The sequence below is a fragment of the Rhamphochromis longiceps genome, linkage group LG13 (genome assembly GCF_057381845.1).
Source record: "Rhamphochromis longiceps isolate RC_006_pf linkage group LG13, R_longiceps_female_GT1.1, whole genome shotgun sequence".
Taxonomy (NCBI): Eukaryota; Metazoa; Chordata; class Actinopteri; order Cichliformes; family Cichlidae; genus Rhamphochromis; species Rhamphochromis longiceps.
Window position 1 is genome coordinate 20,750,056 of NC_140569.1, and position 16,332 is coordinate 20,766,387.

The 16,332-nt window shown below is 38.5% G+C and overlaps 1 protein-coding gene across 4 annotated transcripts in view; it reads left to right on the forward strand.

The window, feature by feature from the left end:
* The first annotated feature begins 2,611 nt into the window (after positions 1-2,611).
* LOC146655776 (uncharacterized) overlaps positions 2,612-16,332 on the forward strand; it is a 118,390-nt gene continuing 104,669 nt past the window's right edge. For 3 of the 4 annotated variants that reach the window (XM_085428374.1, XM_085428375.1, XM_085428378.1), the window contains exons 1-9: positions 2,612-2,744; positions 5,109-5,230; positions 5,846-5,920; positions 6,009-6,108; positions 10,854-10,977; positions 11,068-11,343; positions 13,849-13,929; positions 14,534-14,653; positions 16,083-16,139. In XM_085428374.1, the coding sequence (XP_085284500.1) occupies positions 5,143-5,230; positions 5,846-5,920; positions 6,009-6,108; positions 10,854-10,977; positions 11,068-11,343; positions 13,849-13,929; positions 14,534-14,653; positions 16,083-16,139 (921 nt within the window). In that variant the 5' untranslated portion in view covers positions 2,612-2,744; positions 5,109-5,142. The remainder of the gene's footprint in view (positions 2,745-5,108; positions 5,231-5,845; positions 5,921-6,008; positions 6,109-10,853; positions 10,978-11,067; positions 11,344-13,848; positions 13,930-14,533; positions 14,654-16,082; positions 16,140-16,332) is intronic. The other variant, XM_085428377.1, reaches the window with a different exon arrangement.

Below are 16,332 nucleotides of genomic sequence, written 5' to 3' on the forward strand. Positions count from 1 at the left end.
TATTATTATTTTTAAGGGCACTGAACATGTAAACCTAATATCTTGGGGCCAGAATCAGCATGAGCATCTGTCGCTTGCCACCCCGATTTTCCTTTGTTATCTGACTCTCCTGACTGTCTATTAAAGCTGAAATGCCAGGAAAAAATATTTCAAAGGGCAAGTCCCCATAACTATAAAAAGATCTAGAGGGATATTCTCTTGTGATTTAAAAAAAAAACCCCAATGCTTTTGTATTCCAAGTTTTAAATGACAGTGACTTCTGCTTAAGAACTGATAACTTATTTTCATGTATCTCAGTTCATGTTGCATGCATTTTATTCTTTAAAAATTATACAGAAGATATATTAAATGGGAATAAATGTCAACGTGATGACCAAAGTGATGACCAGGTGTCTGTTTACAGCAAAACCTCAGGTTTTCAATTTTTAATGGAGAAAAAAATATATATATATATATGTATCCGGGAACCTGTTGAGAATTCTGTGTTTGCCTCAGAAATGCTTTAGAGGAAAGGTGACAAGAATTTAAAATGGACTGCTCACAGACAAAACAACATCAGCAGCAATGTGTCTTTTTGAAATAATGTCCTGATTACTCTGGATAATCTGCAGACAATACCGTGAGCAGATTTCATTGGAGCTCCCAAAGAAATGCTTCTGAAAAGTTTTGACAGCTTATGATTTACTGAGGATTTTAGGATAGCAAAAGAAAAATCCCAACCTCATACACCACACACAATCTGTCTTTGCCCACAGAGCAGCAACCCAGCAACAGCTTGGCTTTTCACAGCACTGCGAGAGGATTACTTTGCAAGCAAAGATTGTGGAACAGAATATGCTGGACTTTTATTAAAAGTTCTCGACCTAATTTGTGATCTCTAATCTGGCCAGTAATTAGGTATGCAATCCAGACATTACCTGAGTAATTAACAGTGAATTAATTCTATATATTTAAGGTTACATTTTATGTATTTGCACATAATTATTTAACTGTAAACTGTATTATTTCCTTATTCTAATAGATGTAGGACTCAGTGGATTGTATTTCTCAGCTCTACCAATACATAAAGTTAAGCAATCTTATTTGCAACTGGTGCAGTCCAAAAAAAATAAAATAAATAATTTTGCAATAGCTGAATGTATATATGCTTTGCCAGTAGTAACACCTTTAGGTTACCACAGCAACAACCATTTTTCCCGAGTAAGACCAAATTATTGTTATAAATAATACAATAACACAAACAAAGAGCTTACATTCAAATTGACTGATGCAAACTCTTTTAATAGTGTATTTCTGATAAATACAGTGTATCCTGAAGGACCATTAAGGCTCCTTGTCATTTTCATTATTTCGTTATTTATTGGTTTTACTTTAAGAGTAAGTTTACCCAAATCACACACACACATATACTGGAGGTGGTACAGAGCCTGTTTCTGATGAAAAATAAATCAGTTCATTAAAAAAAAGGACGGAGGAGGGGGGTTAACAGTCACAAAACAATTTTCCAACATTTGGATTCTTGTGACTCCAGTGCTAACACACCAAGTCACACTTTTAAGCATGAGATGAGAAAAGTTCTTATAGCGATTCAAAATTAAAAGAACTACAGGAGCTCTAAAGAAATGTTTGTGCTAAAACAAAGAAATTTGGCCATCTGTTTCATTTGAATTTGAATTTCTTTCAAGCCCTTGTCTCGGTTTCTTTTTAGCACAATGCTTGAATGTGTATCTCGGAGTGTGTGGCCCTGTGGTGAAGGGGAGGGTGCACGAAAATCATCTGTCTAAACAATTACATGTGTGGATCTTGAACACCTGTTTGTACTGAGCAGGTGCCTTGACCTTTTTCTTTAAACAAAACTTTAGGATGCTAAGTAGTTTTAATTCAACCAACACTTTTAACAAAGACAGCTCTTTTTGTTAAAGAGATTACAATAATATGGATGTGACGAAACTCAGTTCGGACAGTGGTAAACATTAGCAAACCCTCACTAGGTTTGGATAAAGTCTACGCTCACAAGCCTGTCAAACCTGCATTTGAAACATAAGTTGTTGGCTACCATATAGCAGTATAGTATTGCAACATGGCATTTGGGTCTTCTAACTAAAATAGTATGTGGATTGAGTTTGTTGCTGTAGCACAGGGACTGCCCCTGAAAGCTGCCTTTATTAAACCTGCTCATCATTCCGCTTTATAATAAAGCATAACGTCTTTTTTATAAAGTGATGAATAGCCAGGTAAGCATGGATCAGCATGAATACGCGTTGACACGTTTTGTATTCTGCACATATTTACTTTTAAGCTTGGCTTGGATAATTCTAATTACTGCTAATATAAAAGTACCTTACTATCAAGTAAAGCCACATGCTTAGGGTCTTTATTGGGGATTTTTGATGAAATCATAATACATCAAACGCCGTGCAATACCGTCCCGCACCTGGCTCTTTTAATAACAGTTTGTTTGAACTGCAATTGGGCATTTATTTTACTGAATATCAAAGCTGTTTGACTGTGTGCTAGTCTTGTTTGCTGATCTCTCTGTCAGTGAACATTTCAGTAATAATGACAGAGTGGGAGGGCCACTCGGTGCAACTAATAAGGACAGCGATCGGGCTGGCGATCCCACTGTGACTTTTATTTCCAAGTCTTGGAATCCGGAATCGGACTGGTCGTATCCACACATGGACTATGCTTTTGTCGCGGTTTTTTTCTCTGTTTTCGCCTTAGAGGAAACTTTGTCAGATACTGTAAGTACTTATGGATCAAATTAATTTCACAGTAAACGAAAATTTTAAAAAAGAAGAAGAAAAAACGGCTTAATGGACAAACCAGCTTGTGAATTTATTGAAAATCCCCTTTTAGCGAGCATATTTTGCTTGTTTTCTCATGAAAGTGTGTTTTTGTTTTTTTATTTTTTTTATTTGTTTCCCTACTTAAACTCCCGGCTTCATCCGTGTAACTTGTGCTGGGACCCATGCCTTAGAAACGGCTTATTTCTGATTTTCTTGCAGCTCTGCAGTAGTAAACACGCACCACTTTTGCCTATTTGTTAACCGCAAATTACGTAATATTCTAAACACTGAACGAATATCAAGTGCTACGTTTCATACTTGTTAAAAAAAAATGCTCAAAAGCCCACAGCCAATCAGCGGTCGCGCATAGAAACACGCTTCTTTGAATATTGCATAGTTGCACTGAGTTATTGCCTCTGAGCGAAAGTGGCTGAATGACTGATGGATCGAACAACTTAAGTGCGCACGGTTTTGCCTGGTGCCTGTGATACATACGGGCTCATAGCCTCCGTGTAACTACCTTAAACTGCCCCTGTGTCCGTTTAGTTGATGCGGATATAGAGCAGCTGTGTACCATGCTGCTGCACCGGGGGGAGCGTGTGGGTTTAAAGTTGCAGCTTAACTCGCGCACAGACCTCGATAATATGACTGCGATTTGTAAAGGTGTGGAGTAACTGCGACAGCAGGGTCCGCCTGCAGAGCCGCGTCTGTTGCATGCATTTGCAGAAATGACCAGAATAATATTACTCCTCCACGCAGACACGGAATGTGATACCTCTGTACTGCCTGTGACGCTTGCATAGACTGGCTGTAGGAAGTGGCATGGCCACTTCATTACCGAGCGCCATGATACTGTAGGCCTGCATGTAAAACTTTATGATCAAGTGGGGGAAGGCTTGAAGGGTGGATGGGAATTATGTATGTATATATAAATGTATGACACGCCTTTCTATTGCCTTTTTTGTAAGATAGATATTGGAATTACCTTAATTTGCTGCAGCTGTATTAGGGCCTTTTGAGATCTTTTTTAGGAATGTCTTCAGAGTTGTCATCCATGGTGGAAATAGATAAAGTCTTTGCAACTACGCTGCCACAAATTTAAAATCCTCCAAACTGCTTATTCATTAGGAGGTCACTTCATACTTTTAATGCATAATTTTAATATAGCACAATAAAACATGAGATTTTATCATGCACAGTACCTCAAGTGCACTCAGATTCTTTTTAACCTGTACAACTTGAAGTCCTTGAAAGTCGTTGAAAAAGCCATGCGAAATTCTTTTACCTTCTGAGTTCATCTGTCAACATTATTTTGGCAGCGCCCCAGTTTTTCAGGCAGAGCAATCTAGTCGTTTCTAAAAGTGTTAGTCTGAAAAGCCCACTAAAGTTGAGGGTGCTTTACCGACTGTACTTTGGAGCAAACACTCACCATCCAGTGCGACTACCCAAAAAATGTGTGGCACCTCTGCAATGGCACGAGAGTAATCCAGAAGATTTTGTTTGGCAGCATAGTGAAATGGTTCAGGGGACTTTGTTGTAACTGGAGGTTTCCAGGTTTGATACTCACATGTGATATCCTTGAAGAACATAGTGTTGATTGAGTACTACATAAATAAAAGATCAAGGCTGTGGCAATATGATCAAGAAGCCAATCCCATATAAAACCCATCGTACAATTACTGTCACACATACTGTAAATATAATTTGGAATATTGATTAAAAAAGAGGAGAGCAGATGAACAGACTGAATGGATTACAAGCTGTAAATGGAGAAGCTTGGCTCGCTGGATAAGCAGAACTTAAAGAGAAACATAGCTAAGTGTAAACACTGCTGTGGTATAAACATCTGAATTCATCACTGTATGAAAACCTTAATTAGAACAAAACAACGAACAACTCGCCAGCTTCACCATGGTGACGGAAATAAATCCAAAGTAAGGCTTTAGGGACATTTGAATGCACAAGTGAGTTAGGTAAAGCAGGAAAATCAGGCGCATGTTAGTGCTGAATTCAATTCTGCAATAATACAACTTGCATATAATATAATGGAGTCATGTTTCTAATAATGAAAAGAAGTGATTAGAATGTGACAGATGTGTGTATATTATTTCTTCCTCACTTGAATGTAAACAACTTTCTACACTAGATTGCTAAATGAATCCAAATAAATTAAAAGATACTGTTGCCCAACATAATAGCATCCTTATAATAAAATGGGCTCATTGTTTTCTTGGCTATTCTCTGTAATACAGCGTGTTTATCCATTGTTTAACTTAACTAAACTGAAGCTGAAATTAAAGCCATGTTGTTTCCATCCAGGTTTTCAGGTGGACTGCTTTCTAGAGCCAGAGCCATGATTTGCTTGTTAAGGTGGACTGCTCTCCTTTGGACTTTAAATTCCATTCCTTGCGCTTTGGGGATGGCAGTGAGCGAACAATCAGGTACATGGGTTTGTTGTCTGCAACGTTTTGCTCCTAACAGCATATTCCTTTTAACAAAATAAGATTATTGATGGTGATATTTTACGAATAAACTACTAGCTCTGGACTCTGATCTTTTATTAATGTCAATTTGAAGAAGATGTAGACAGAAATATTTAGACTCTATTATAATAATAGACATTTGTCTGTGTCCAAATCCATCTTCATCGGTTTTTGTTTGCAATGACTTTACTTGAATCCAAACTTTTGATTGATAAATATGTTACACAACAATCAAAATGCATAAAGCTGATCTCCATTTCATTTTTTGTGAAGTTGATGTAGCCACGTCTCTAAATTGGATCCGACACTCTCGTTTCTTCATTTTTTTTTAATGTTCTAGCAAAACTTTTAAAGATTAACAGAAAAAAACAACAACTTTTAACGGATTTTTCTGGTCTGATGTGTTTTTTCTCCTTAGGAAGTTTTTGCCTTAAAAAAATTACAAGAAATGCACAGTGGAAATTATTTCGTGATGGATTCACTGTCTTTTCTGTAATCCTAGTCAAAAGTGCTTCAAAATATAAATGAACATCTGCACCCAACACAAACAATTTCTCGGTTGCTTTCCCCTAGATGGCTCATGCCCCCCTCTGAGCGTAGAGGAACGCAGGTTTTCTGATGTTTTAGATCGTCCCCTGGAAATCACAGGTAGGTACCGAATGAACACAGTGGCTTTGTGGGGATGTAGACGTCGGCTTGTTCAAATCTAGTAACGCATTGTAATCCTGTCCCGCAGGATTTGATCTCACAGAAATGTTTCTTCTCCGAAAGGGAACAATCGCAGAAGACCTGCCATCATTTCGATTAGGAAGCAGTCCACTTATTAAGCCAACAAAGTAGGTAGCATTCACATCTGTGCTAGGGGTGCATGTGTGTGTACATTCTTCATTATTTATGTTCGCATTGTTCACTGGGAGAAAACCTCACAATACAACCATGCTATAAAAATGTGTGTCCAAGGCTATGATCAGTATTGAGCTGCAGGCTATTGCTCTCTGGCTCCTTCATGTGCTTATTTCTTATAACTCAAATATTGCAGGACCTTATGATATTTTACTGCTAATGTGTGTCTTTATTGTGGTGGCTATAATGAGAATTTGAGCTCGCTTTCTTGGATTTGGCTGAAGAAAATCTAAATAAAAATAAACAGTGTAGCCATAACTGAATTTCACAGAAGGCTTGAACTGATGCAACCCAGATACACCCTGCTCAGAGCAATAGTTCTATTTGCCTTGGCTAATAAGGGCAAGCAGTGAGGTGAGCTGGTAGATGGGGAATAATTTGAACAGAATTAATATATATTGCATTTTATTCTTGAAATCTCATAAGGGCAAAAACTGGGACATAAAGGAATGGGGGAAAAAAGTCCCAAGCTTGTATAATAAGACAGGAATATTAAAATGACTATGTAAATGACACATTCACTTACTGAAGACCTTTATTCCCCAGTCATCTGGCAGGGTCATGATGTGGCGTCACCTTGCTGCTGCTGATGTGACATGTATAGTAGCATCATATTTTATAGAATTTATAAAAGCCTATTGCCCTTTTTACATTTGTATCACATGAGACCTGGGACATAAGTGAAAGCGCGATGGTTTGCATAACTTATACTGAGGTTTTAAAAATGAATCCTGAGATATTCATTGTTTTGTGTCCTCGGGTTGTAACAGTGAAAGAGAACACTTTGTCATTCTTCCAGGAGGGCAGGATATTTTTAGTATTTTTATATGCAACTGTAAACATTTACTGCCTCCCTCTCTCTCCCCCTCTCCCTCCTTGGCTGGGTGAAAAAAAAATCTTTGAGCCAGGTGATTTGTGATCTGCTTCCCTGTTCAGTCAACCAGCTGAAAATACATTCACTTCAGCCCTTCACTCAGTCTGGGCCCATAGTGCAAGAAGATGCTGCCTCTCGGTGACGCTGCTGACAGTGGCATTGGTTATAGTGGCAGGACTGCGATCCCTCTCATATCCAATTATCTAAGTGCTTTGACAGGTGATACTGCATGTCAGCTGAGGAGGGAAAGCGAGGGCAATTGCACGAAGCAGGAGGCCCCAGTGCCCCTGCCACAGCCAGTAAAACATTGCTCACTCCTCTCGCAGCATATGCAGCAATAGATGCGTAGATATGGCTGATGTTCTGCCCACTCCTTGGCACAATACACATTACGGTTCATAGATCACTGCTGACACGCTCGTGGAACATTTGTGTGAGGGAGCACATTTGCCCGGCAAAAAGCAACACATATTCATCCATAGAGTATTAAAGCAGAGTGTTGCAGTTGCTCCCAGCATTTTTATAGCTTATTTATGTCTGCTCTGGCTCTCTTTGGATCATATACTAACTTGTGTCTCACATCTGAAATGCATGTTGGTCTATGGACTACATTTTAAATATGTTTAAATGGTTCTCAACTGTCTGTCTTACATATTGTTGTACATAGTTTAGCAACTCAAGCTCTTCAAGCTTCAGTAGAATTTGCAATAGACTCCATTTTTGTGCTCAAATCGGAACCAAGTTCTGCTTTCGAGCAGGTACTGTAGCTTTTGTGGGGTGTTTTTGTTAACAATGCAAATCAAGCAAAACAGGAATTTAATCAGCACTTCTTTTTAATGTGACTGCAAAATCTTATAATGTAGCTTATGCTGAGATTTGTTTAGCAACCGACAGTTTTAGCAATTTGTAACTGTTGTGGCAGCTTATTCATCATACAGGCTTACTGTGGTCTACTAGTTTACTAGTTTATATTCTACCTGGGTTGCCAATAGGGAAGTTGCAGAGTGCCCTCTTTGCTTTAACATTAACTTGCTGTTTGGTTATGCAGAGCTATCAAAACCATGTAATTAGTAATTACTCCCATTTAGTACCTTTGCCCTACATGTAAATTGTGCTTTAAGCACAGCCATTGCATTAAACTTCTGACCAAGTGTCCATATGTTAGGATTTGGACGAGAAGCTGCTTCACTATTGCCACAACACCAAAAACGCCAAAGGATACTTCTGGGATGCCAGTGGCTTTGACACCATAGGAATGAGGATGAGCTCGTCTTACAAAACCTAGCTACCTTCGTGCACCTCAGCTGTACAAAGTAAAATGTCTATATTCTAGATCAAATCCATGCCAGTAAAAAAAACTCTTCTACCGAACGTAAACACATAAGGTGGGCTCACGTTGGGAAAAAGAAGTAATAGCCATTTGGCGCTTGAATGATGGATCTAGGGTAAAAACTGACACGGTAAAGTCAACTTTGAACTGCGCAGAGATTGAATGTCAGTGATAAGGACGCGAGCCAACTAGGCTTGCATTTGAGATTTGATTGTTTCAGCTGTAGCAATCTGATTCCTCTAGCTCAGTTTAAAGACTCTTCTTGGATAGGATTTATTACAAGGCAGGAGACTTAAGTCTCTTCCATAAGATTGCCTGCCAGAAAAGTGGTGTTGCTGTGATAATTCTGTCGAACCATTGTGTCAGCCAAGCAACGCAGACAGTCAAAAGCACGTTCCAAGAGTGGTGACAGTTTTCAGAAAGCACATGATCACTCCTTATAAAAATGGAATTAGCTCTGAGTGTAATTCTTGTGTCAGGGTGTTACTGTGCGTGATCTTGTGTGCTTCTCTTATTATGGTTGTGCACACACAAAACTATTGTAATGCTCTGAGGTGTTTTTCCTCTGCTCTCCCTTACTGCTATGGACGTTCCATTGCTTTGGCTTGAAACCAGACCCTACTTCTTCACACTGTAAAATACAAGCCTATAGTAAACAGTCATTATAAGGTTTGCATTGAAACGAAGATTTACTAATGAATGCGATCTGGAATGCATTTCTTTTTGTTCCAAAGTGTATTTCCCAATACAAATTATTTTTATTCAAATGGGACTTGTAAAAGAAAATGCTGGCAGGATCACTTACAGCATGTTGTGGAAGTGTTTTGCATGTGTACTAGGGAAATTGAATGCAAATCCTTCTAAGTCATGCAGAGTAGCACTTTCCCAAAGAATCAGACAAGCAGTGTCAAAACAAGTAACACAGAGCTCCACATTTGGCCACTTAACCACCGGGGCAGTCAACATGAGGTCAGGGTTGGCGTAATCACATACAGAGATTATAAAAAGCTGTTTTGGCTGTGAACCAGGAGAAATAAATGGAAATTTTCTTTCTTTTTTTTTTTTTTTAAATTCACTCATTATCACCTACTAAATCATGCCGAGTAGCATTTTACCAAATAATTAAACTGTGGTCAAGGTAACCAACCCTGAACTCCAGGTTTAGCCACTTAGCCATAGCAGTCAACACAATGTCATGACCTTTAACCCTCTAGCCTCTCAGAGAGAACTGTGCCAGCCCAGTGAAAGAACTTTGTGAAAAAGGGTGTAAAGTGTGGTACGAATAAGAATTCTCTTTTATTTTATGATGTTTCTTGCTCCTTAAAAATGATGTGTAATCCATTTAGTACAAATAGGTACTGTATGTGCAGCCTTAAAATGTTCTGCACTGCATTTATTTTCAGAATCTCACTTTTGTAAATTGCCACGTCACTTTTGATATTGAATTGCTGCTGAAATAATCCTTTAGCCCTTAGGCAACAAATGACCTTCCCAGTCCTCGGCCCCTCACGGAAGCATTTGATTTTTCAGGAGCTTTAACTTGGAGCATTTATCATTTTAGTCATGTACCGTGCACACCAAAAAAATCGCAAAGAATTCAAGGGACACAATAGAAGAGGGTAGGAAGCTCTGAGAGAATAGGAGATGATATATTGGAGTGAAAACTAATTTCCAACCTGTCTGAGGAAACACTCTCTCTCGCTTCCTCCCCCAGGCTGTGCTCTGCCTTCTCAATGACCTTATCATTGCATTATTATTATTTTTGCTGATCTTGATTTATTATGTTTATGCTCTTCCACTTTTGGCTGTTAATTTGAGTGTGGAGTTGGGTTATAGGTTATAGTATTTTGAAGGATATAATGTTTTTTGTTTTTTGTTTTTTTTAGCACAACGTATAAAATAGTGAAAGAGAGTGAGGGTGTGGGCTGAGCAATGAGTTAGTGAATAAGATGTAAATCATTTGGGAGTGGGTATGATTTGAAATATGATATTGTTTTTCTTATATATTCCAGTTTTTTTCTGTGTATTTTTCTTCTGCTGGAGGAAAGGAAAGGTGTGTTATTTGACTTTACAGAGTGGCTGAGGTCATAGACATAAACCCTCTGTAACTGTGCGTGTGCGTCGTATGTCAGCGAAGTAAAAGATTGACTTCTGTGACTTTGGATCAATGTCTATATGCTTTCATCCATCTGAGTGACAGGGAAGCCTGTATAAAATACATCAAGCTAAATGGAATTAAGTTTGTCAGGTTTATTTATGTGGATGTCTCTTCAGCAAGAGGATACTGAAATTATATTGATCACTGAAGCTGATTGGCTGGTTCATTATTCAGTCCCTGAAAGCTTTAAAGTGCCTTACATTCTGCACTGAAAAATTAAACCGGACACTGTTATTCAATTTTTTAAAATTATTTCAAAGTTAAATTTAATATTGGTGCTCTGTTGGAATGTAACTGTTCCTGATGTTCTTTTTAGACTGATATTTCCAAATGGGCTTCCAAGTGAGTACTCCCTTGTCTCCATCTGGCGGGTAAGAAGAACTACAAAAAAAGATCGGTGGTATCTTTGGCAGATATTTGATCAGTCAGGAGGCAGTCAGGTTAGTGCCAATATATATTTTAATTGTGTGTAATAGTTTGAGTATGTACACAGATATGGTGCGGTGACAGTCCTCTTCTTTACATCTCAGGTAAATGTTGTGGTTGACGGCGACAAGAAGGTGGTGGAGTTTTCTTTCCAGAGCCTGCTGAGGAACACTCTCCGCTACACTTTTAAAAGCCGTGACCTCCATGCCCTGTTTGATCGCCAGTGGCACAAGCTGAGCATTTCTGTACAGACCAACGCTGTCTCCATTTACATGGACTGCAAGCTAATAGAAAGAAGAGCGACTGACGAGAGGGCCAGCATCGACCCCAGTGGGCGCACACTGATCACAACACGAATAGAGGATGGACGGCCTGTAGATGTATGTCCCATGATAAACATGTGTGGAGCACGTTTTTTTTTTCTCAACTGCAAATTTAGCAGTTTGTTATTCAATATGTTCACTTGTCCAATATGAAAGCACCCCTACTGCTTTCAAACAACATTCAAAACATGTGTCAGGTGCATCTTAATCAGTTTAAGTCTTCAGTTTTACACATGTTCATGACATACTCAACACATACAGTGCTGTGCAAAACTCTTGGGCCACTCCTCATTTCTTTATATTTTGTTCCCAGTGAGACAGGCTCGAGCAGTTGCTCTTCAGTCTTTCTGAAGGTCTTTCAGAGTTTTTCTTTGGACATTGGATACTTTTTCATTCATTTTCAGTCCACTCCTTGTAACTTCAGGGGATTATTTTATTTATTTGTCAAGACACTTAAATCATAAATCAATCTTGTGTCTACACATAATAGATAATTTGGGAAAGAACCAATTTAAAAAATATCTTTAGGCACTTTGTTTCTAGCAGATTGGTGCCAAACACATATTTTTCCCCCATTTCAAATGCCTGTCAAACAGTCCAGTTTGACAGGCATAAATATTGTTTTTGCACCAATAAGGTGATTCCCAAAGAACCAGATAATTTCAGAAAACTGGACAATTGGAAAGCACAGCTATTTACAACAGATGAACATGATCTGAAAGTCATGTCCTTAAGAAATAGGGGGGGGAAGCAACAAAGATCTGACAGATGCATCTGGCCCATTTGTTGATCCGTCTACGGTTCACTGAAGCCTCAACAGAAATGGCCAAGGAAGAGGAACAGGGAGAAAAGGCTTAGCTATGCTAAATTACATACACAGCCACAAAGTGGCAAAAGGTCTTATGGAGTGATGAATCCAAATTTTAATTTTTGGGGTTCAAATTTATGGAGCAGGTTTGCAGAAAAGCAAATGTCTACAATCACTTGTAAAATATGGTGGAGGCTCTGTAAGGGTTTCAACCAGTGGTGTTGGGGATCTTGTCAAAACTGATGGAATCATGAACACAGAAAAGTACTGGGATGATATGAGATGATGTGGGATGATCTTGAATGAGAACATATTAAAAAGCAACCAACATCCAAAGAAGAGCTTTGTATGTCCTTCACGAAGCCTGGAGAATTATTCCTGAACAGTACCTCAACAAATTACTAGTAAGCTTGACTTCAGGCTGTGCTGAAGATTAAATAATAATAGTGGTGGTCATAGCAAATACTGACTCTCAAGCTCATTTGAATAATATGTTGCATTATAAACTATATTTCCACGTATGTTTGCACATTTTTTTTAATGAATCGCTGTACCTGTTTCCAATTTTCCTAGCGAAAACGAAAAAAGGAGGGGTGGCTCATAACTTTTCCACCATACTATAATAGATGGATGCTTCTACTGTAGTGTAAGCTTTTAATGTCCCCTTTTGAAAGCTTGTTTTTCGGCTGTCGGCACCTTGTTTTTTTAATCATTTGCATGAGAGGAGGGAGCCTTTTTTTTAGCTAACACTAGCAAGAATGGTTAGCAAGCTACATCTATAGACAATTGGGTTGCTATTAAACAAACAGATAAAATACATGAAATTCAATCAACAGAACTGGAGCAAAAACGTCTTGGACAGGCTTTTAGTAAAGTTTAACCACACAACAAGCCATATCATTTTTCAGATAAATGAATTAAAAATAATCTAAAGGCTACCAGCACCAGAAACAGTCCAGAGATCCAGTTACATCCACCTGTGTGAGTAGAGTTAGCAGACAACTAGCAGCCTAGTCTTCACCCACCTGTCACTTCAAGCAGCAGCAGCGCTTTTAATGCAAATGGGTGACCTATAAACAAAGTAACTCCTGTACAGCTTTTACAAAAGTGGGAAATTAGTTAAAAAGAGCATATTTATTCACTTTTATTCAATAATGCAGTACTGGAGAAGAAAAGTGTTTACTGTGCTGAGCAGTAACCATGTTTATTCATGTTTATTCAAGTCAGGCACTTTAGCGCTGGAGTCTGTTGGGTTGCTTTTGGAGTCAGCCTGAAGTGACTATTCAGTGAACTGCATTTGTTGGCACTTCCGCATTGGCTTCATTTTTCAGCCCCGGAGGTGGCCAAAGTGCCAAAAACAACAAAAGGTCACCTTGCCATTAGGTCAGCCGTGCCTCTGGATAGACCTTGGCTTAAGAAGGATTAACAGCTGACTTTTTATCCTTTGTGACTGATAATAGTATGAGTAACACCTCAAAAAAACCAACAACATAGGTTTCAAATTCTCCTCTGAACCAGTTGCAAGTCATGCGGAAGTTGAAGCTTTTTAAAAATATATGTTATGTTTTTAATGTGGTGCTTTGGAGATGTTTTGCAGGCGACAGGAGTTGCAGCGTTGGGACATTATGGCTACAGTAGCTGACAAGTGAACAAATTGTGCTGTCTGAGCCAGTGAAGTGTAGACATTTGTCAGTTAAAAGAGGAGCATGACGAGATGACGAAACTGTTGAATAATGCTGTGATTGTCTCCACAGATTGAACTGAAACAATTTCTAATCTACTGTGACCCTTACATAGCTGAGCTGGAAAACTGCTGTGAGCTCCAGGACCCAAAGGTAAAACGCTTTAACGCCTCAGAAAACAACTGAATTTACTATTATTATTATTTTTATTTACAATAAAGACTAAGAGCTAATGAGCTGTAAAAAAAAGACATTTGTGTTTTGTTATGCATTTCACAAGTAAGAAAATAAATTAGGTTACTTTTTTTCTTTAAAAAGTGAAAGACATTTAAGCTTCTTGGTAATCGTGTGCCACATACTGTACGGCTCAACTTTAACCATTACATAAAAGTGTAAGAAGATTTTTGTGTCATCCAAAAGAACGCCTGGCCCCAGTTAGAAATGAAATAAGATAGAACTTCTATCATCATAAAATCATTAAGAGCTAATGTTACGGTGATTCCAAATGGAGACGTGACCTTTGAACTCTTGTCATTGCATCTCTCCCTAAGCATCCTGCCATGTCAGTGTAAAGTTACTCTTAGAGAATTCTCACAACCTTGAGAAGCGCTTATGACAGGTTGTAAGCTTCACATAAGCATAAAAAGGTTGTCTGGGTTAAGTGTGCTGCACGTGACAGTGGCTTGATTTTTTTTTTGCCCTGAAGCAAGAACACAAAGGAAAGCGTCTAAGTAGTGAAATTTCTGTATTGATCCAGTGTGGAGCCGAGAGGACATTTAATGGGACTGCCCCTCCCCTGGTTACAGCTCAGATCCCCTTGATGCTGTCTCAGCCAGCCCCACAGTCCATTGACAGATGTCACTGTCCAGCTGAAAAGGTACACTCAATTCAACCCAGCAGGGGCTTCTAATTGAGTGAATGTAATGGCTGCTGAAACTGAGCCAGCCTTTGATTTGACGCCACGTGTACTCAATCCGATATGGGCATTCTAGAGACATTTAAACACCATTTATATCAAAAACTATTTTTCTGCAATGCCAACCAAACACATTACAGTCTAAATGTATTTACAAATGCAGCTATAATTCTCCCAAGCATGGCAAATATGCACTGTGCAATAGATCTGTGAAGCTGTAAGGAATTCTTTCACCTGCAGATATTAATGTTGCCTTCAATAACAAACTAAGACGGTACAGCCGCAAGGTGATGTCTTTTATCAGTGGAAATAGATGTGAGATACTGGAATATACTCGGATAGTAAAAAAAAAAGAAGATTATATTTTTAAGTAACATATGACTTAAACCATCATTGCTTACTGCAGGTGCAGTATATTACTTGTATTTTTTTACTGGCAAAACAGAAGCAATATTTCTGTTATTTCAAATGCAGTTATGGTCCGATGCTTATACACACTCATCATGCACGTGAATGTCGTGGTAATTTGGGGCTTTTTAAATTTCTTTGAATTGTTCTTTTTCCAAGTTGGAATAACTGTACAACATATATCTTTAATCACTTAAAAAAACAAGAATTTGGTGCATAAGTTTCAGTTTATTTTGGATTTTCTTTCATCCACATAAGGTGAAAAGTATACATACAAGCTCAAATATATAAATATATTCGCAAAACACTAATCTGGATTAGTTGGTGCTTACAGTGTCTTTTGACTTGACAAAGCCAAGTCCTATTGACATCTTACTAATAGTGTGATTGATTACAACTGGTAGTTTCTCTTTTCCAGCATAAAAAAACTGACGAATATCACAAAAATGGGAAAGTCCAAGGTTTTGGATAAAGCCGGCTAACATTAAGGTCGAGGAATGGCTTCACAACAAAATCTACCTAAACACTATGTCTGTGCCAGGATATCAACCACTTTAAATGTACTCTACCAGTTCTGCCAAGAAGAGTGGTCAAATAACCAGTCAGGATTCTGCCAAAAGCACCTGGTTGAGGTGCAACTTCCTAAGGGAAATTTAATCACATTTTAGTGGGTGTGTATGGATATTTGAGGCTGTGTGTAGGCTCTGACCCTGTGTGAATTGGAGAAAATCCAAAATAAATTCAAACTTTTGCACCCAATTGTTCTTTTTTTAAAGTCATTAAAGATGTATGCTGCACAATTCTTCCACCCTGGTAAAAAGAAAATTTCGAAGAAATCATTAAAAGCCCAGTATTACCATGGGATTCGTACCCACGATGTGTGTAAGTAAACAGCTGACTGCAACTGTATGTTAAAAGATTCATGCTGTTGATATAAATGTGTCTACGTATAGTTTCAGTCCTGCATGTTATGTGTGCACAGGCTGGTCTTCCAGGCGTAGCTGGACTGCCAGGACAAAAAGGAGATAAAGGGGAAAAGGTAAGGGCCAGATTTTTAGTGCTTTTTGGTAAATGTGTTTGTCTTGACATCTATTCAAGGGAAAATGGAGTTGTTCAGGAAATGTTAGTGATTTCACAGAAGTCTCAACTTGATCTTGTCAGCATTGTGTTCAGCACCTTTATTGCAAATGACCATAGTTTTGTTCTCAGATACTCTTAGCTGCAGCTCTGGG